Source organism: Salmo salar, chromosome ssa02 (genome assembly GCF_905237065.1).
Source record: "Salmo salar chromosome ssa02, Ssal_v3.1, whole genome shotgun sequence".
NCBI lineage: Eukaryota > Metazoa > Chordata > Actinopteri > Salmoniformes > Salmonidae > Salmo > Salmo salar.
The window spans coordinates 42,837,335-42,859,851 of NC_059443.1; the positions used below are offsets into that span (position 1 = coordinate 42,837,335).

The window sequence follows — 22,517 nt, forward strand, 5'->3', positions numbered from 1 at the left end:
AGAGGGTGCCAGAGGGTGACTTCACAGTCATTTAAAGATATCTTGTGAGAGTAGCAAACAATGAGTGGACATTCCCTCTGTTTTCTTGATGTTATTTTGTGTCCACGTAATGTGCCAAGTTCGCTATACATATTTTCCTATCTATTTAAAGGACCTAAGGTTGTTTCATAGCTCTGTCCTGGCTCTTACCTGTGGGGTCCAGTAGGGGGTTGGCGGCGCCCCAGCGGTGGTAGAGTGTCGCCAGGTCATTGGAGTTGCAGCTCTTCAGGAAGCTCAGGATGTCCATGGGCAGCTCTGGTGTCTCCACCCCCCGTGCCTCCTCCTGTTTCATCTCCGCACGCTGGGCTGAGGAGGAGGAGGAGGAGGAGGAGGTGGAGGATACCTGGACGGCGCTCCCATGTGTCTGGGAGTGGGAGGCTCCATAGCCCTGGCCTGCCGTGGTGGTGTTGTGGGCTGGGCGCTCTGCCCTGGGTCTGCCCTGGGACTGTGGGTGAGACTGGGTGTGGGACTGGGAGCTCCTGGGCTTGGGCTTGGGCTTGGGCTGGGGCTGAGGCGAGCTCCTGGCTCTGCTGTACTCTGCCAGGCCATGTTTGCTGGACAGCATGAATCCAAGGCCTTCCTGAGGCAACATGTACCTTTCCACCAGCCTGGTGGTTCCTCCAACACTGGGGCTAGGGGCTGAGGGTCGCTGGTGAGCCCCGGCCGCAGTGCTCTTCTCCAGGGAGCCGGTCGAGGAGCCTCCCCGTGGGTAGATCTCCACCCTGGGCCTGGAGTTGGAGCGAGAGCGCTGGCCCTGATCCGGCACAGCCTCGCCTCTCTGTCTGCTGCTGCCTGCCCTGGGAGGCCGCACACTCTGGGAACCTGAGGCAGAGGAGGTGGACCCTTGTGTGGAGGAGGAAGAGGTGCTGGGTTGACTGGTTGCCCTGTCCCTGCTGTCTTTCTTCTGGCCCCTATTCAACAATGGGGGGTGTGTGCGGGGGGTGCGCACCACAGGGGGCAACGAGGGACACTCCCTCCCATCCAGAGCGGGAGGAGGGCCCGTGCGTCTCCTGGAGGATGAGCCCTCTCGGGGGCCCTTGAAGCCATTCTTCAGGAGGGCCCATTTGGGCGCCAGGGCGCTGCTGTTGATGCGATGGGCGACGGTCTGGTGCATCCACAGCACCTCCAGGTAGTGGGTGGAGTGGGAGCAGTAGGAGCACTTATGACTGGGCAGGCCCTTCTGCTGAAGGGCTGAGGAGGCCGGGCCCCTGTGGCCCTCGGCTCTCACACACAGGTCCAGAGGAACAACATGGTGAGAGTCAGCGGGTGAACTGCTCTCGGCGGTGCATTTGTCTCTCGACGGTCGGGCAGAGAGGTAAGGATGGGAGGCAGAGGATTGAGCAAGCCCGTGGAGGAGAGCCCTCTTCAGCTTGGGGAAGCTACTGGGGGTGCCTCTCTCAGAGCTGGGGTTGGCAATAGGTCGGCCGTCACTGGTGTGCTGGAGACGTAGATGGGACAGGAAGGCAGAGGACTCTGTGCTGACAAAGTCACACAGGCTGCAGACGTAAGGCTTCTCATCTGTGGAAGGCAAAACAGAACAGAGATGGTTTGGTCACTTCTCTGAAACATTCAACCAGTGGTGGGAAAAGCACTCAATTGTCATACCTGAGATACCTTATTAATAGACAATTACTCAAGTAAAAGTGAAAGTCACCCAGTAAAATACTACTTGAGTAAAAGTCTAAAAGTATCTGGTGGAAAAAGTACTACATTTTCATATTTGAGTAAAAAGTAAGTGCATCAAATTCTTTATATTTTATTAAGCAAACCAGATGGCACAACAATATTTTATTTACATTTTCTTACGGACAGCCAGGGGCACACTCCAACACTCAGGCATTATTACAAACAGTAGCAAATAGAGCCATGACTACATGGAACTCTCTTTCACATCAGATAGCTCAAGCTAGCAGTAAAATCAGATTTTTAAGAACATATAAAACAACACCTCATGGCACAAAAAGACACACACTTGTACATTGTAAATGTGTGATTGTGGAGCAGTGTACATTTGTATAGCACACAAGGTCTGCGTTTTGTTTTATTAATGATGTAGGCAATGTTTTTGTTGCTATCTGTTTGTTGTATTCCTGTTTGGACCCCAGGAAGAGTAGAGGCTGCCTGGGCAGCAGCTAATGTGGATCCTAATAAATCCAATATTTGTGTTTAGTGAGTCCGCCAGATCAGAGGTAGTAGGGATGACAAAACGTTATATTGATAGGTGCGTGAATTGGACCATATCGCTCTCCTACCTGAGCATTCAAAATGTAACGAGCACTTTTGGATGTCAGGGAAAATGTATGGTATGAGTAGAAAGTACATGTTTTCTTTAGGAATGTAATGGAGTAAAGGTAAAAGTTGTCAAAACAAATAAGCGGTAAAGTACAGATACCCAAAAAACGAATAAAGCGAAGCCAGTTCAGAAACAGAACCCGAGAGCCTGCCTCAGCGATTGCACCAATTAGATGCTAGTAACAATCACGCCTTCCTTATTTGGCGGTCTATTTAAGCTGACCGGTTCTGCTCACATATCCTGCTACCACTTGCTGCTACTGCTTGTACGCTTTTGCATCTTTTGCTCCCACCACCACACCAGCCTCCACCTGTTAGGCTCTGTTTTCCTGCTGGGGTGGTTTTTATAGCTTACCGCGCTCACTGCTTGCAGGTCATTTTACATGTTGACGCTTTGCATGGGCAGTGAGCTACCCTGAAGGAGCAGAGTCTATATCGGCAAGACTTGCATTATCCATTCTTTAATAAATGGTGAAACATTCTACAAAACATTGATCTGCCTACAGATTTGCTTGAAATAGTAACTGACAAGTTTAATTGAGTCATGTTCCATGAAAAAGGGGGTGCTGTGCTTCCTCATGACCACTCAGTGGCAGTGTTGGCCTAAATACCAAACTTGTACCAAACTGTAAGAATATATGGAGAGAATCTGAATTGATACCTCACGTCAGAGGGGTCAGAGGGTTGGGAATTCTGAATTGAGATTCTCCTATAGGCTAAAATGTATGGCATTCGCATATGATTCAGTGCATCTGTACATGTCACAAAAGAGTGTCATTCCAGATTATTCCAACATATGTGAGTAAACAGTATCTTTTATCAGGAAATGAACATGTAGAAATTCACTCTGATGCGAGAAGTATTGGTAGGCCTAATGATGAGTATGATCATGGTTTGTGATATCACGACAAGAACAACTGAAGTGAAAATAGTCTTCCTGCCTTTTGATACGCTGATTCATGTATTTAATTGGCTGCGTTACGACACTGAACAAAAATACAAACGCAACATGTAAAGTGTTGGTCCCATGTTTCATGAGCTGAAATAAATAAAAAAATCACCAAAATGGTCCATATTCACAAAATGCTTCTTTCTCTTAAATGTTGTGCACACATTTGTTTACATCCCTGTTAGTGAGCATTTCTCATTTGCCAAGATAATCCATCCACCTGACAGGTGTGGCATACTAAGAAGCTGATTAAACAACATGCTCATTACACAGGTGCACCTTGTGCTGGAGGCAAAAGCCCACTCTAAAATGTGCAGTTTTCTCACACAACACAATACCACAGATGTCTCATGTTTTGAGGGAGCATGCAATTGGCATGTTGACTGCAGGAATGTCCACCAGAGCTGTTGCCAGAAAATGTAATGTTCATTTCTCTACCATAAGCCGCCTCCATAGTTGTTTTAAAGAATTTGGCAGTATATACAACCGTACCTACAAGCGCAGACCACGTGTAACCGCACCAGCCCAGGACCTCTGCATCCGGCTTCTTCACCTGCGGAATCATCTGAAACCAGCCACCCAGACAGTTGATGAAACTGATTTGCACAACCGAAGAATTTCTGCACAAACTGCCAGAAACCAGGGAAGCTCATCTGCGTGCTCATCATCCTTACCAGGGTCTTGACCTGACTGCAGTTCGGCGTCGCAACCGACTTCAGTGGGCAAATGCTCCCCTTCGATGGCCCTGGCACGCTGGAGAGGTTGCACTGCATGAGGCAAATGGGTGTCACACCAGATACTGACTGGTTTTCTGATCCACGCCCCTACTTTTTGTAAGGTATTTGTGATCAACAGATGCATATCTGTATTCTCAGTCATGTAAAATACATAGATTAGGGCCTACATAGACTAGGGTCTATTTAAATCGACTGATTTCCTTATCTGAACGGTAACTCAGTCAAATTGTTGAAATTGTTGCATGTTTCGTTTATATTTTAGTTCCGTGTATATTTCTACTGTTTGTAGAGTGCAGTTGTCAATGTTCACCACATGGTGGCATATATACCGAGTCCCCCCCCTGCACACACACATAAACAGAACCCACACAATCTATCACACACAAACATAAATACCAAAACACCCACACTACTCCAGAGCATTGATCACCCACCTCTCGCTCTCTCTCCCTTATACAGGAAGAAACACAAACACACACAAATGTTCACTAATACTTCCTGAAGCCCCTCAAGGTGGCAATCAGCAGTTGAAACAATAACAAAGCGTGCTCTTCGCCCCTGGAGATGGGACTGGAGATATGTAACCGCTCTCAAATTCATAGGCAGAGCAATGGATGCAAGGACTGACCATCCAGGATATCAAAATGATAGTTTTAACCATGTTTTGATGCTATAGTGTTTATTTAAGTTTACTTTGCTGACAAACATTAGAGTCAAACAAGCGTATATGTTGGGTTATGCTGGGGTACCAGAGTTGAACTTAGCTCATGAGGCATTTATAAGTTATATTCTTCAAGAATCAATGGGTACATATCCTTCAATTATCATTACAAAAATGGATGTAGAAACTCCAGATTGCCCCTTTAATTAAGAAGGATATGTGTCCACACACTCAGTGCCTTCTGATGTACAAGACCTCCCTTGCCCACTGAAACAAATGGACACACACACACACACACACACACACACACACACACACACACACACACACACACACACACACACACACACACACACACACACACACACACACCACTGTGTTCCCACTTCGTAATTAGAACATGCCACTGCCATCTGCTTTTCATTTGGCTTCCCTATTGTCCACATACTGCAGTGGCTAACACCCAGCCAGGGTTGAGCTGGAGGCTAATCCCTGTGTGTGGGTGTGTGTGTGTTCTACATTTGACATTTTAGTCATTTAGCAGACGCTCTTATCCAGCGCTACTTATAGTTGGTGCATTCATCTTAAGATAGCTAGGTGAGACAACCACATATCTCCGTCATACATAGTTAGCTACTTTATTGAGGAAAAATGTACCATCAGAAAAGTCAGCGCCAGTAGGTGGTGCGTGTGTGCATGTCTGTGTTTGAGAAGGGGAAAGAACCTGGTTCCCATAGAGCTGTCAGTGCCAAAACCTGCCTTGCTGCCAAGGAGAAACCACAGGGGGGGGGAATAACATCCATCTGACATAAACAAACACTGGCTGGGATGTCCACCGTTAACTGCACACCTCCCTCCCTCGCTTCCTCCCCCCCCCTCCCACTCAGCAGGGAAGGCAATCGGGACTGACACCGTAGCAACGCTCCTCTCCTCCACATGTACTGCAAACATACAGGTAATCCTGGAACCCAGAACCAAGAGACTAACAATTGGGTGGGACTAGGAGACTAGATATCCAGTGCCTACAAACATTCTAAACATACATTACTCAGCCATTTAGAAAGCCTATCCACACTTCATAAGTAACGGCCTGAAAATGAGAATGTTCTCCTGTACAGCATGTACGGTAGATAGTAAATAAGTAAAAATAAAAAAAGCCCTTTAGATACTGTCTCTGTCTAGGGATCATAAGAGTGATGGACAGGGTGGCAACCTGCCAACTCCTCATCAGTGTATCACCTCACCTCCATGAACCTGATCACCTGAGCAGCACACTCCTGCAGCCATCCTGTCATGTTCATTGGCATTTCCAAACTATAAACAACATTGTCAACACCGTAAACCTTGAATGAACCCCTGATTTGAATGACTTAGGGACCGGTTCAATCAAATCCGCTTAAAGCAACAACCGCATATCTGATGTTTTGACGGTGTCGGAGTTGGAACGCCGTAAGAGCTGTCAAATCCACAAGAGGCTCACGGTATACCTAAAGCGGACATTGCCATTGGCTGCACGGAGTCACATTAAGAGAAATCTTGCAGCCATGCAGCCTTGTTTACTGGAATGTGAGATATAATCTACACCCTGATTAGGCTGATATAAATCCTTATTATTTTGTTTAATGATTTTAATTTTGAGCCTCATTATTTTTTATACAGCTTAGACTTTCTCGATGTGAACTTCTAATGCGAGTGGGACTGGTGTGGCTTCGTGACAATGATCACATTTGACAGCTCCAACGCAGTTCCACCTCCGACAGCGCCGAAACATCAGCTATGCGGTTGCTGGCGGTTAACACTTGATCTGATTGAATCTAGGCCTTAGCTCACCTTGCAACCAGATCACCTGTCTGTCAGTACACTTGAACGAAGTCTGGGAGTGTGTATGTGTTTGCACATGCATTTATTTTACCAGGTATGTTGACTCATAATACATTCTCATTTACAGCAACAACCTGGGGAAGAGTTACCGAGGAGAGGAATGGGATGAATGAGCCAATTGTAAGCTGGGGATGATTAGGTGACCATGATGGTATGACAGCCAGATTGGGAATTTAGCCAGAACACCAGGGTTAACACCCCTACTCTTACAATAAGTGCCATGGGATCTTTAGTGACCACAGAGAATCAGAAGACCTGTTTAACATCCCATCTGATAGACAGCACCCAACACAGGGCAATGTCCCCAATCACTTCCCTGGGGCATTGGGAGACTTTTTGTTTTAGACCAGAGGAAAGAGTGCCTCCTACTGGCCCTCCAACACCACTTCCAGCAGCATCTGGTCTCCCATCCAGAAACAACCCTGCTTAGCTTCAGAGGCAAGCCAGCAGTGGGATGCAGGGTGGTTTGCCGCTGGTGCATGCTTGGTGTGTGTGTGTGTCCTCTGAGAGTATGTGTGTCCATTAGTAGTGTCTCTATAAATAACAAATCCCTGAGACGTGGGGGAGCAGGAGAGGCATCAGGGTGGCTGGATGGCGTCAGCGGGGATTAGGTAACCAGCCAGTGGAACATAGAGGGTATAGATAGGGCAGAGGACGCCCTACCAGGCCCTATTACCTGACTGTCTGACAGGGGATCTGAGGTAGCTCTTTCCACCTTCTCCTCCCTACTTAATCCTCCACCCCCTCCCCCTCTCTCCTGCCTCTCTGCAGATGACTTTGTCAACCACTTTGAAAAGAAGACTGACGACATCCGCCTCTCATTCACTCAGCCTATTGAGTCCAGTGGTCCCACAGAACTACCCTATGCCTTGACCGCGTTCTCCCCTCTCTCTCCAGATGAAATCCTGCAACTAGTGAGGTCCGGCTGCCCAACAACCTGCCCGCTTGACCCCATCCCCTCCTCCCTTCTCTAGACCATCTCTGGAGGCCTTCTCCCATTCCTCACTTCCCTCATCAACTCATCCCTGAACACTGGCTGCGTCCCCTCTGACTTCAAAAGGGCCCGAGTCTCTCCCCTCCTCAAGAAATCAACACTCCTCTGACATCAAAAACTACAGAACAGTATCCCTTCTTTCTTTTCTTTCCAAAACACTTGAGTGTGCTGTCTCTAACCAACTCTCTCACTATCTCTCTCAGAACGATCGTCTTGACGCCAACCAGTCAGACTTTACGACGGTTCACTCAACCGAGACCGCTCTTCTCTGTGTCACAGAGGCTCTCCGCATTGCCAAAGCTGACTCTCTCTCCTCTGTTCTCATCCTCTAGATCTATCCGCTGCCTTCAACACTGAACCATCAGATCCTCCTCTCCACCCTTTTAGGGCTGGGTGTCTCAGGCTCTGCACACGCTTGGATTGCATCTTACCTGGCAAGCCGCTCCTACCAGGTGACGTGGAGAGGATCTGTATCTGTAACACGTACTCTCACTACTGGTGTCCCCCAGGGCTCGGTTCTAGGCCCTCTCCTCTTCTCTCTATATACCAAGTCACTCGGCTCCATCATATCCTCTCATGGTCTCTCCTATCATTGCTATGTGAATTACACTCAACTACTTTTATCCTTCCCCCCTTCTGACACCCAGGTGGCGAAACGCATCTCTGCGTGCCTGGCAGATATCTTAGATTGGATGTCGACCCACCACCTCCAGCTGAACATCGACAAGACATGGCTGCTCTTCCTCCCGGGGAAGGCTTTCCCGCTCCAAGACCTCTCCATCACAGTTGACAACTCCACGGTGCCCCCCCCCCGAGAATGCAAAGAACCTTAGCAAGACCCTGGACAATACCCTGTTGTTCTCTGCAAACGTCAAAGCAATGACTCCCTCCTGCAGGTTCATACTCTACAACATCCGTAGAGTACGACCCTACCCCACACAGGAAGCAGCGCAGGCCCTAATCCAGGCACTTGTCATATCCTGTCTGGACTAGGCTGTTGGCTAGGACCCTGCTTGCGCCTTCAAACCCCTGCAACTTATCCAGAATGCTGCAGCCCGCCCGGTGTTCAAACTTCCCAAGTTTTCCTGTGTCACTCCGCTCCTCTGCACACTCCACTGGTTTCCTGTCGAAGCTTGCATCCACGACAAGACCATGGTGCTTGCCTACAGAGCAGCAAGAGGAACTGCCCCTCCCTACCGTCAGGCTGTACTCATACCCTACACCTCCAACCCGAGCACTCCATTCTGCCACCTCAGGTCTCTTGACCCTCCCACTAGGATCTTCCGAAAACATCTGAAACCTTACCTCTTCAAAGAGTATCTTAAATAATCCCACAGCACTCTCCTCTCGCAGCACCCCCCACATAAAAAAGTTTTGTGAACTTTTCCCCCCTTACTAGCTCTGACTTTGCTGATAGTAAGTACAATTTTCCTCAATAAAATAGCTATGTGATGTGTGGTTGTCCCACCTAGCTATCTTAAGATGAATGCACTAACTGTACGTTGCTCTGGATAAGAGCATCTGCTAAATGACTAAAATGTAAAATGTGGCCATCACTGCCACGGCCTGCGTCCTGTTCATTTGGCTTCAAATGGGGGAAAAAAACTGACTGAGACAGGGAGGGACTACCTGTCCTTGTCCAATAAGAAATGCTCATTTGCAGTTGTAGAACGTTTAAAAATGTATTTCATTGTGTAACCTAATGAACATGACCCTGAGTTCTGTTTTAAACCAACTGCCATGAGGGAGGAAAAAAACAATGCTCACTCAGAATCCATTGCTGTGATCTTAAAATCTCCTCAATCTCTCATTAGCCTGGTCCCAGATCTGTTTGTGCTGTCTTGCCAACTCCTATGGTCATTGTGATGACAAACATGTTGAGTTGTCTATACTGCACTAACAGTTCTGGAATCAGGCTACTCACTCATGGCTCTGACTTAATATTCTTAATGTTCTCATACATAGGCTACTGCACATAACATCCTAAGGGAGATCATAAGTAAGGTCCATTCTCTGCATGCTAACTGAATAAGTAAATGTTCCTGTCTGAGGATTTAGTACATGAATGACAAAACAGGAAGTTCACAACAGGCATGAAAAAGTGTTTTCTTTTTTTCTTGTGTGTGACACTATGGTCGACCAAAAAAACAACTTTCTCTTTTCTTTCTTTAGTCTAGTGAAGTTGCGTGTTCTCGTGCTATTTCTCTTTCGCTCTGCTCAATTTTCAAACACTCTCATGTTGAAAGCCGAGGGGGAGAAAAAAAGACAGATTTTTTACTGTAAATAATAAAGAAAAGGAGAGCACAAACATATTCACACAGATAAAAGTGGGGGGGGGGGGGGGGGTTTCCTGAGACAGGAAAAGCTGAAATAGCACACTGCTCGAGCACGAAGAAAAGCTACTTCTATTTCTGACATTCTAAACCGCCAGGGAAGAGAGTGAAGGCGTAAGCTCTGATTCTTAACTGTGTATGAATACATGATAAGCAGAGACATATTTTCAACAAGTCAGTGCTAACACTGACACCCACTCAAATACCTGTCTGTACAATACTGAAGAACATACATACCAAGCAATCTTCAATCTTAAATCAACCAAGATGTATATGTTTATCATATTTTTTCCCCCAGTGTTTATTGCTCAAAGGGGTGAAGAATTGATAGGCATTCCAAAAATTCCAACTCCATTGAAACGCCACTTTCAAAGCATAAGCTTTCATCAAACCACCCCACTGACTTTTCATCTTTTGATTTTGTCAACTGTCTTGTTGTTTTCAACAGTGGCTTGAACACAAATGAGAATATCATGACCTGACATGATACAGCCTATCATCTTGTTTATGTAAAGCACACTCAAAAACAGATCCTGAGCAGTTCCGACTATCGCCACAGGGTGGCTCATGTCCCCACTTCATATGGGGCTGAGTTGACGAGATGGAATCACAATGATAGGGATCTCACCAACAGATGTTTGCTAGTGGGAGACTGTCAAGATCAGGGGCCTTGAAAGAGCTTGAAAAGGAATGAGCTCCTACAGCATGCTTAACATAGTCCTTACACTGAAGCTTATCTCTTGGATTTTGTCATTCTAAATCTGTTGAGGACAGAGCTAAATATCTTGCTGTTGCCAGACAAAGGGTTTGTTCACATTCTAATTCCTCTCAAATATTGCCCAATTCCCCCCTCACTAGTCCAACTATGGTCACACGACAGAGGGCTTATATTAGGGTCAGGAACTACTTAAATAACAGTCGAGGTATGTTCACTAACCTGCCAGTGGGACTGCGTTGGCGGTGCCCATCTCAGGGGCATCCTCTCCCAGGGTGGAGGCTGGTAGTGAGTTCCCGTACCCTGGGGTGTTGGGCCTGCTAGGGGAGCCTGATTCGGGATCACTGGTGGATCCCCAGCGGTCCCCTCCTTGCCCTGCCCTGTTGTCCCCTCCGGACCCGGAACCCCTGCCCCCATCTCGCCTCTGGTGGACCCGCTGGTGTGCAATCATCTGGTGGCGGCTACGGAACACCTTTCCGCACTCGAAGCACTCGGTGGACTTGGACTGGCTCTGCTGGGAGGAGGAGGAACGTCGGCCCTGGCGGGAGGAGGGACGGTACTCCGAGTCGCTCAGGCTCTCGGGAGTGCGCTCCCCGGGGGAGGTGTGGTGGCTACTACCCCCTTCCCCGCTGGCGCTGCTGCGTCTCCCTGAGCGTCGCTCCCTCTCCTCGCCCTCCATGATGTAGCGGCTGCTCTCCTTCTCGTACACCACGGTCCCTCCAGCCAGGGCCTCATCCCCTTCTCCGCCTGCCGTAGCCTTTATACTGTATGCCTCCACAGGCTCCAGAACCCTGCCCCGCGTAGCCAGCTGCCAGGCCTGGTAGCTACAAACTGGGTCCAGCTCAGGGATCCTCTGGCCTAAGAGCCTCTTCTCTTCCTCAGGTTTTTCTTCAACCGGTGGCCGGAGGCTGAGGTAGTCCAGGAGGAGCCTTTTGGCACTGAGAGGGTCCCCGTCATCGCTAGGTCGTCTCTGGCCCTGTGTCAGCTGCTTAGCCTGGCTGTGGATCTTCTCGTGGGCCCTCAGGCTCTCTCGGTCATGGAACAGGTTTCCACACTTGGAGCAAACCTGGTAAAGGCTTGTGGAGGACACATTGGTCTCTGGATATTGGGCCACATCGTTGATGGTGGCCGCGGCCTCTTGGGAGTCTGCCTTGGGTTTCCCCCGGCCGGAGGCCTTGGAGCCATTGTGGGTCTTCATGTGGCTCTTGAGGAACCAGGCTTCCCTGAAGCGGCGGCCGCACACCCGACAACAGTGCTCAAGGAGGCCTGCGTGTTTCTTCATGTGAGACTTAAGGAACCAGGCCTGTGTGAACACCTGGCCACACGTCTCACAGGGGAAGGCACCATCAGTAATCTGAGTCCCTGCTTCTCCCTCCGTTGCCACTGCCTCCTGACTCACTGGGGTAGTCTCGTCCTCCATGTCAGCTGTGATGTGGACCTTCTCGATATGACTGAGGAGTTGGTCCTCGCGCTGGGTCTGGTACCCGCACAGACGGCAGCAATATGGCCGCTGCTCCCTTTTGACGCTCCTCACCGCCGTCTTCCCTATGCCCTCTTCTGTGTTAGCGTCTCCGTTGACGACCCTGTTACAGGCCGAGCTGCTCTTCGTCGGACTGGTTCCACCGTCCAGGCCCTCAGACACACCCACTTCAACTGACCCGTCCTCTTCCTCCTCTGGTCCCTCCTCCTCCTCGGGGTGGTGGCTAGTGAGCGTGCGCAGCTTGTGGCTGCGGATGTGGACCTTGAGGTTGCCCTTCTGGGAGGCGCGGTGGTCGCAGTAGGGGCACTTGTAGGGGCGTGCGCCTGTGTGGCGCCGCATGTGCTGCGACAGAGAGCTCTGGAAGGGGAAGCTGCGGCCACACACGTTGCAGTCGTAGGCTGAGGCCTTGTCTTCTTCCCCCTCTTCTCCATCTCCTCCATGGCTGGCCTTGCCTCCCTCCTCCCCCAACTCCAGCCCTCCCGCCTGGGTCTCCATGGCCTCCACTCCTCCTCCTCCACTCTCTCTGGGGTTCATGGTGCTATGCCTCCCACTCCCTGCCTGCGCTAGCTCGCCAACAGTGGATCTACACGGCTATCTGCGGTAGCTCATCAAGCTCTAGTGTTCTCCGTCTGTATCAGCCAATCCCAATGCTCTCTGTCCGTGCTCATCCACTGCCAACTGTAAGGGTGCATCCAGTGCTATTTAGCCCGTGTTCATCTAACACTCTTTTGCCATCTATCTTCAGTATGCCATCTATCTGTCTTCATCCATGCACTGACAGTCAGTGAATCCAACACTGTCAATGTCTCTGTACCTGCTATACGGCCCTTTGTAAAATAGCTTACACAGCACTATCGGGAATCGTACATCTCTGGGTACCTTACACTGTGTCAGAAAGAATCAGTCATGGTATATGGCAACACATTAACAAGCTCTATCTGTGGCTGTGTATAGTCAGAGACTGTTACTCCATGTCTCCTCTCCTGTTCAGTTCACTGGCTGGCCTTTCTTCGGCTTTATTTTTCAGCATATCAGCAGCTTCCAGGTTGCATCACTCTCTGTGAGCTCTCTGCACAGCCTGTGCAGGTCCTCACCCTGAGAGAGAGAGAGAGAGAGAGAGAGAGAGAGAGAGAGAGAGAGAGAGAGAGAGAAGAGAGAGAGATCAAATGAAATTGAGTACTCACTAAGTCTGATAAATGTTTCTAAATGTCTTGTATATCTTATTGAATTGCCACTGACACCATTCACATCATAATCAACATACTTACTTTGGCGAGAGAGAGAGAGAGAGAGATAACAAAGAGACAGCGTTAGCATAGCCAAAGCATGCCACATCACCTACAGTGATCCGTTACACATTTGCATATTCATAACTCCAGGTATGTGTCAGAGCATGCAGCATGTGTGTACGTTTCTATGTAAGTAAGCACTTCAGCGTGTGTATGGGGGGGATATCATATGTAGGTCTGTTGAAATGTCAGACAGAGAGGGCCACTGTGTGTGATTGTGCATGGCGCTGCCACTGACACCACTCCAGCTGAGTCGACACTTTGCACACAATCGCACCGCAGTGCAACGTTCATTCACATCAGCAAGATCAGCACCAGCAGCCTGAGCCTAGCCACCATATTCCCCACGCCCGCTTCAACTGACACTATCACATGGCAGGGATCTTAAGCACACAACAGGAAGTGGCTCTTTTTACTCTTCCAGAGTAAAGAGAGAGATCATTTATGAGTTGCTTTACACTCTCTCTCATGTCTCAATCTCACTGTTGCAAGTTCCACAATTCTGAATGTGGACTCAACAAAAGCCCAGTTGAAGTGCAGGACACAGATGATTAATGTGAACTTTTACCTTGAAAAGCCCTTCACTGTATTCAGATTCATTTCAACTTGAAAAGATACCAGAAGAGACTAAAATGAATAATAAATATACAGGAAGGGAGAATAATAGAGTATTGAGTTGGAGTTATGAGGAAGGATGATTGACAGCATGATTACAGGTTATTACATCATCCACGCTCATAGTTCACCAGGCTGAGTGACTGACAGCTCATAGTTCACCAGGCTGAGTGACTGACAGCTCATAGTTCACCAGGCTGAGTGACTGACAGCTCATAGTTCACCAGGCTGAGTGACTGACAGCTCGTAGTTCAGCTCATAATCTACACTGATTGAAGTGGATTTAAAAAGGTGACATAAATAATGGATCACCGCTTTCACCTGAATTCACCTTGTCACTCTATGTCATGGAAAGTGCAGGTGTTCCTAATGTTGTGTGCGCTCAGTGTATTCCTCTCCGATTTCTTAATATCTTGTTATTCTTTTTTTACTTTTTGGATTATGTGTGGATTGTTATTGTATTGCTAGATAATAGTGCACTGTTGGAGCTAGAAACGTAACAATTTCGCTGCACCTGCGACAACATCTACAAATCTGTGTTCGCAACCAATACACTTTGATTTGATTTGATCAAAGTAAAGTCTAAGATAGAATGATTTTCCTGGCAAAGCATTGAGCCTCAAAGAAAATATATTAGTGATCACAAAAAAAAACTAAGAGACTAAACTTGACTAAATCACACTAAAACAAGCCTTAAGCAAATTACATAAGGGCATTTCCATTGGTTTATGAATTATTAAGTGATTCAAACTCATAATTCCGTTACCAAAATGGTAACTCTCTCGCTCTCTCTCTCTCTCTCAGCCTCTCTCTCTCTCAGCCTCCCTCTCTCTCAGCCTCCCTCTCCAGTTAATGTCACCTCTCCTAGCACTTACTGACACATACCCATAAGCCCCCTCTCTTTCCATGTAATGTAACCAGCATCTTCACCCACTAAGCACTGGACGTCCATGGACATTGAAAAGTAGTTGAAATGTGGCTCAGTCCACACTGGAGTTGATGTTAACGTCCACAGACAGACCGGACTGGACCAAATCTGAACCTATTATAGACGTATGATTCACAAGTTTGAATAGTACAGTACAGTAGAGTATTTTTTACTGTATTGAACTACACTCTACTTTAATGTAATGTACGGAACTCTACTGTGCTCTACTGCACTTTACTGAACTCAACCCTGCATTACTCTACCCTACTCTAATCTATTCTACTCTACTGCCCTGCTGTGCTGTTTTGTACTGAACTGTACTCTACTGTGCTCTGCTGTGCTGCGCTGTGAGGTCCAAACTTGTGAAACATGAGGAGAATGAGATTCAGATCCATAATTATGCATTTCTGTGCGGTACAGGTCATTTTATTCCGTTACCGTAATTCCGTTACTGGGTGTATGTATATCCACTTCAGTTACTGTAGTTCAATAACCGAGATATTTTTTCAAATTCAAGGTACCATGTCATAGCTGACACTCTTTCTGCAGACATCATTGAATCTTAATTCGGAGCAGATATTTAACAGAGCTTTTGGAAAACATGGTCGCATAAAAACCCGAGGGAGATTTTACCCTAACTCTGTTACCAAAGTTTGCATCTGCACAGTTCTTCCAATAAATTCGTTTTTGTATAATGTTCTGTAGGAATTGTTAAAAGTATTCCTTGTGCATAGAGTTGTACTTTAAAATCAATGCTTTTTGTTTGGCATCCATTTTAAAGTCAAAGCGTAAACACCTTGGAATTGCCCATAAGGAATTCACATTGATGGAAAGGACTGACAAGTAAACACCTAGATCTGAACAGATCTTCATTCTCCCCTTTTTTCTTCCTTAATATCCCTCCTATCTGTCTCTTGCCCCATTTAGTCTGAGAGTGGTTACATTTCTCCAGACCCATCCCTCAGCTGTTTACCAAATCAGTGGCGGGGTGTTCACTTTGTTATTGTTCACACTGCAGATTGCCCCTTTAATACTTCCTGGTTTATTTCTTCCTGTTTAAGTGTTAAAAAAATAGGATAATGATCTTATTTGTTATTAAATGGGGTTTGCTGATTGGGTAAGTTTTCAGCGAGCATTAAGCCTGTCATCAACCAGACGGTCACATGTCCAAATGAAACTGTAATGAGATTAGCCTAGCTGAAGGAGAAACAATGTGCTCCCCTCTCAACACAAAGTAAGAAATAAAATGACAAATTGGCTAATAGTGTGTATGTGTGTCTCTGTGGACGTGTTTAACTATTCTTGTGGGGACCAGAAGTCCCCACAAGAATAGTAAACAAACAAAAATTTGACCAACTGAGGACATTTTGTTCGTCCCCACAAGGTCAAATGCTATTTCTAGGGGGTTTAGGGTTAAGGTTAGAATTAGTGTTAGGGTTAGAATTAGGTTTAGGGTTAGGAGCTAGGGTTAGGATTAAGGTTAGGTTTTTGGGTTAAGGTTAGGGTAAGAGTACAGGTTAGGGGTTAGGGAAAATAGGATTTTGAATGGGACTAAATTGTGTGTCTCCACAAAGTTAGCTGTACAAAACTGTGTGTGTGTGTGTGTGTGTGTGTGTGTGTGTGTGTGTGTGTGTCCAGAGGGACAATGTTACCATTCATTATTAGGACTTCTGTGATGAGTGTTACAGTAATGCAAAAACTACACCCACCAAGGGTTTCTTGTCAAAGACTTGATTTCAACATGTCCACCCCCATTCCCCCCACTCCCATTCCCCCCACCCCGCTGACCCAAAAAGCTCCTCATATCCTATGATAAGCCCAACCTTGAATTGAATGCCTTGGCTGTCATGTAGCCCACTCCATCTTGCTAGCGTTGATCCCAACCCTGGTGCAGATGCATGGTTTGAGAAGGGCTAAGTCTATTATACTGTAGCTCTATAAATGTCTATAAAGGCTCTATAAATGTGTCAGATATACCGATGCACTTTTAACATGTCGTACCATGAGTTTAAAACCCACATGACCTTTCTCAGCTGAGATAAGGGGGCTGTTAGTGGGGAGAAATACAAAAACACATTTCCCCCCCCACAAAAATGTTGAACTCAGGCAGCTGAAGGTCTAGCTGCTGTGCGAAACGAGGAAATCCGCTCTTATTTTTTTCTCCCCATCGATCCGGAGCCTATTTCCATCTCAGATCTCAGGGAGGTTCTTGGGACATCTGGAGCTGGTCTTGAAGCACATTCTTCTGTGCGTCAGGCTGGGAGAAAGGCGAGGAAGGAGGGCTGTGGCTGTACTCGCGTGGCTGTGATGGACGACGCCGTCAGCCAGAGGGAGGGCTCTCAATCACAACAAACACCGGGTAGAGAGACGGAGATGCAGCACACATCTCCAAACACAGAGGAAGGAGGTGGAGTGATATGGCCTTTTAAAAAAAACACACTCCTTCTCACCCACTATACGCTTTATTAAAGCAAATGGCTCAGGGCCATTTCGGTGTGGGGCATCGTCAGCCCTGCTGTCTGTTGTAGCCTCATTGGGATACAGAGCACAGCGTTTAAGAGGAACATATACGGAGAGAAAATGAAAAGTGGTCTGCTTATTCACACACACATGCGTGAACAAATGCACAAACACGCACAGGCACACACACACACACACACGCACGCACACATGCCTGCACACGCACACAAAAAGGAAATTGCCAAACAGAGGGGCCCTTTACAAAACTTATCCACACAGATTTCTATGAGGTCCACGCACACTGTGAGATTTTAACACTGCTCCATACAGAGAGAGAGAGAGAGAGAGAGAGAGAGAGAGAGAGAGAGAGAGAGAGAGAGAGAGAGAAAGCTTTGAAAGTGACTGGTACATACTGAGAGCTTCACAGTCAGTCACATGTGTGCTTTGGGCATTAGACACAGAGAACTCTTTAAAATCACACACACACACACATACACACACTGTATAGAGACAGGGGCTCATAAAGTGGACACATTCAGTGCTCAGGGCGGGACCGCAGTGGTGTGGACAGAGCCCCCCATCCCCTCGCCTCTCCCTCCATCAACCCCCAAGCCAGCAGATTCTCAGACCAATCAATAATCCATTATGAACAAACTGTGCTTCGCCTCCCCATTCCCGGCATGCAGACAAAGAGCCCTGCTGTAAGCCGTGTGATGGAGAGAACCAGAGAATGAGAAGAAGAGAGGGATAAACAACGACAAGAGGACAGGGAAAGCACAGGCTATTACTTCTGCATGCAACTTTTTTGACAGTGGAGTATCTGATGACTTTTGTATGTATGCAGTGCATGTTAATGTACATGCACTGCATACAAACACAAATCGAATCAATTTGATTCTCTGTAGCTTACTTTGTTGTTTAACTCTTCTTGTCATGCTCCTTGTTTACATAGCTGAATGTACTAGCTTCAATGACAATAATGAGGCTTTGCGTTCTAGTGTAGTCCCAGTCCTGCTGTGTGTGTGTGTGTGTGTGTGTGTGTGTGTGTGTGTGTGTGTGTGTGTGTGTGTGTGTGTGTGTGTGTGTGTGTGTATGCATGTGTGTGTATGCATGCATTTGTGCATGAGCACTGATGTGTGTGGGTGGGACAGGCCCATTTAGTGTTTGGGTGGAGGGCAGCAGAGAAGTCCCACAGCCCAGGACCCTGTGGACTGGCTGGGCCTAGGCCTGGGTCTGTCAAAGCAGGTCACGCTCACAGACAGGGAGACCAGCGGGGGCTCACGGCGTCCATTGTCTCCCCCCACCCACCCCCCCCCCATTCTCCGTCCCCTATACCCATCCCAACCATACCCCCCCACCCAACCCCAACAGAAACCCACCAAGAATGTGTCAGCATAGACAAAACAATGGAGGTCTCTCTCTCTCTCTCTCTCTCTCTCTCTCTCTCTCTCTCTCTCTCTCTCTCTCTCTCTCTCTCTCTCTCTCTCTCTCTCTCTCTCTCTCTCTCTCTCTCTCTCTCTCTCTCTCTCTCTCTCTCTCTCTCTCTCTCTCTCTCTCTCTCTCTCTCTCTCTCTCTCTCTCTCTCTCTCTCTCTCTCTCTCTCTCTCTCTCTCTCTCTCTCTCTCTCTCTCTCTCTCTCTCTCTCTCTCTCTCTCTCTCTCTCTCTCTCTCTCTCTCTCTCTCTCTCTCTCTCTCTCTCTCTCTCTCTCTCTCCATGCTGGGAGTTTTTTGGAGTTTGAGTGTTTGGTGCGGAGGACTCTGGCCTATCTAACTTTCTAGACTCTTTTCTTGATCTTTTTCTTACATTTTATTTTCTATGGTGGAGGGTTACTGCAATATTTGTTTTAGCGGTATCCAACGTTATTTTTTCAGAGTTAGGGTGGAAGAAGACAGAGTAAGGTTTCTGGGGTTTGCAAGGTGTGGTATGCGCGATGGCTTCTCAGCCTAGCGCGGAGGAGACGCTGTCGATACGGCATGGATTCAGGTGTGTTCCTGAGAATGGAGTTAAGGTGGAGGAGGTTCTGCTCGCGGTCGGCGAACAGGTAGGAGCTGAATTTATACATTCTGCTTCTAGAATGAACAAAGCGGTGGTGGTGTTCATGAAAAGAGAAAATTTGGTTGGTAGGCTAATTGCTAGCGGAATATTTGTAAGGGATGTGTTGGTGCCAGTTTTACCTCTTTCTACCCCTTCGACAAGAGTAGTTGTTGCAAATTTACCTCCGTTTATTACGGACGATCAAATCAGGAAAGAGCTGAGTCGTTTTGGTAAGTTTGCTAGCGGGTTTCGTGTACTGTCGGCAGGTTTTCAGGCAGCTGCTGTTAAGCACGTTGTTTCGTTCCGGAGGCAAGTGTTTATGTTTCTGAACAACAATGAGCAACAGCTAAATGTGCATTTTAAAGTGAGGCATGGGGAGGGGCTCTATGCAGGGTTTGCCAGCACAGACAGTCTACGGTGTTTTGAGTGTGGGGATTTGGGGCATAAGAGCTTTGCGTGCCCACATAAAGGCCGTAGACAAAGTGAGGGTACAAGCGCCGGTGGGGGAAATCGAGGTCAAAGTGCAGGGGGAAATGAGATGCAGACAGCAGAGGCTGGGCCTAGTCATACCAGGGATGGTGGGGTAGCTGAGGCTGGGTCTAGTAAGGCAAGAGATGGTGGGGTAGAGGAGGCTGGGTCTAGTCAGACTAGAGATGGTGGTGTAGTGGAGGCTGGGTCTAGTCAGGCTAGAGATGGTGGTGTAGCGGAGGCTGGGTCTAGTCAGGCTAGAGATGGTGGGGTAGTGGAGGCTAAGCCTAGTCAGGCTAGAGATGGTGGGGTAGCTGAGGCTGGGCTTAGCTATGATATGGAGGATGGTGTAAATGATGCTGGGCCTAGTCATGCTATGGAGGGTGGTGTAGAGGATGCTAGGTCTAGTCAGGTTATGCTAGTGGATGAGGAAAGTATAGTGGGGAAGTGTAAGAGACTAGGGGGGGAGGAGGAGGGTGCCAAGCGGGAAAGGAAAAAGGGTGTGGTTAAAGGCACAATGGAAATTTTGCCTGTTGCTGTGGGGGATGCCATGACCAGAGAGGAAGAGCAGGTGGTCAGGGTGGGAGATAGAGATGAGGAGGAAAGTGAGTCTGAGGAAGAGGATGAGGAGATATTTTTTTCAGACTCCTCTTCAATAGGCCCGGAGCTGACAGCCAGTCAAGCAGAGGGGTCTAAGTACACGTTGAGAGAACTGACAAGGTTCCTGAATGAGACCAAGGGGAAAAAAGTTAATCTTGAGGCTTTTTTCCCTGATTCAAGAAAGTTTGTACGATCAGTACAACATGATGTGAAAAATGAGGGGCATGGTGTCCTCTCACCCAGGAAACGGTTTAGGTTGAGGAAGTGGGTCACAACAGTGCGTAAGGGTTTACCTTCGGACACTGTTTAGATGTATACTTTCTTTCTGACACTGGGGTTTTTGAGCTTTGCTATTGGTCTTTTTTCTCTGCTGGCTTTTCTCCTACTTCTTATGGAGACTCTACGGGTAGGCTCGCTCAATATAAATGGCGCCAGAGATGCGGGAAAGATGAGTGTGTTGGGTGAATATGTAAAACAAAAAAAAGTACAGGTGTTGTTTCTGCAGGAGACACATAGTGATGTGTTGAATGAAGTCGATTGGGGGCTCTGGTGGAAAGGGGCAAGTGTGTTGAGCCATGGGACAAATCTTAGTGCAGGAGTGGCAGTCCTTTTTGCACCGGGTCTGTCTGTAAAAATGTGCTCCTCAAAGGAGGTGTGTAGGGGTAGGCTCCTTGTTGTTAAAGCAGAAATTAACAACATGGGTTTTGTCTTTATAATTGTGTATGCGCCTAACACAGGGAGAGAAAGAGGGGTTCTATTTGGGAGTCTTAGACAGGAACTCTCACAGGTAGCGCCTGAGGAGACACTGGTGGTCGGAGGGGACTGGAACTGCACAATGGATTTTACAAAAGACAGAAATGGGGAAGAGCCTCATTCAGTGTCAGTGGGAGTATTAAGGGACATTATTAATCAGTTCGACTTAGTGGATGTTTGGAGAACTAAACATCCGAACACAAGACAGTACACATGGGTGAAGGTTTTTGGGGCTAGGGTGAGTGCAGCCCGACTTGATCGGTTTTATATGTCTAGGAATCGGAGCAATAGGCTGTTGGGCGCTACCATTCTCCCGGTGGGGTTTTCCGATCATCACATAACCATGGCTCGGCTGTCTATTTCACCAGGGCCCCGGCAGGCATCCTATTGGAAATTCAATGTAAAGCTCTTACAAGATGCCACTTTTTGCGCAGGTTTCCAGACATTCTGGGAAAGGTGGAGGCAGCAAATAGAGGAGTATGAGTCTCTGAGCCAATGGTGGGATGTGGGGAAAGTCCAAATTCGGCTTTTCTGTCAACAATACACAGCTCTCTCATCCTCAGAGGCTAGGAGAGTATTGGGGGAACTAGAGCGGTGTATTAGTGAGATGGAGGTAGAGATGGTGGGGCAAGGCAATGTAGGCCTCCAGGCTAATTTAGCTGAATTACGCAGGGACCTGGGCAGTTTTTTCCAGGTTAAAGCAAAGGGAGCACTTGTAAGAGCTAGATTCTCCATGCTCAAGGAGATGGATGCTCCCAGCTCCTTCTTCTTTGGTTTGGAAAGACAGAGCAGTGAAGCCAAGGGTATGCATTGTCTACGGCTGTCTGATGGGCGGGTGACCTCTGTGGTGGGTGAGATGCGGGAGCGGACTGTGGAGTTTTATACTGAATTGTATAGGGCAGAAGAGTGTGATCCTTTGTGTGCTCAGGTCTTGTTCACAGAACTCCCTAAACTCTCTCTGGCACAGAGGGACGATTTGGACGTTCCTCTGTTGTCCCATGAACTGGCAGAGGCCGTAACCCAGATGTCCCCCGGTCGTGCACCGGGGGTCGATGGACTCCCAGTGGAGTTTTATAAAAAATTCTGGGGAATAATTGGACAGGACTTCTTTTGCGTGTTGCGTGAATGCGTCGGGGTAGGAGAGTTGCCGATGAGCTGCCGTCGGGCGGCTCTGACTCTCCTGCCCAAAAAAGGGGACTTGTGTGAACTTAAGAACTGGAGGCCTGTGGCATTGCTCTGTGCGGACTACAAGATATTTGCCAAGGTCCTCTCTAACAGACTGAAGTCC

At 47.8% G+C, this 22,517-nt stretch overlaps 1 protein-coding gene across 3 annotated transcripts in view; it reads right to left on the bottom strand.

The window, feature by feature from the left end:
- Nucleotides 1-22,517, bottom strand: part of LOC106583523 (zinc finger protein 516) — a 68,702-nt gene that overhangs the window by 14,187 nt on the left and 31,998 nt on the right. For all 3 annotated transcript variants that reach the window (XM_045704521.1, XM_014167808.2, XM_014167817.2), the window contains exons 2-3: nucleotides 10,824-13,176; nucleotides 190-1,557 (exon numbers count right to left, since the gene is read on the bottom strand). In XM_045704521.1, coding sequence (XP_045560477.1) covers nucleotides 190-1,557; nucleotides 10,824-12,615 — 3,160 coding nt within the window. In that variant the 5' untranslated portion in view covers nucleotides 12,616-13,176. The remainder of the gene's footprint in view (nucleotides 1-189; nucleotides 1,558-10,823; nucleotides 13,177-22,517) is intronic.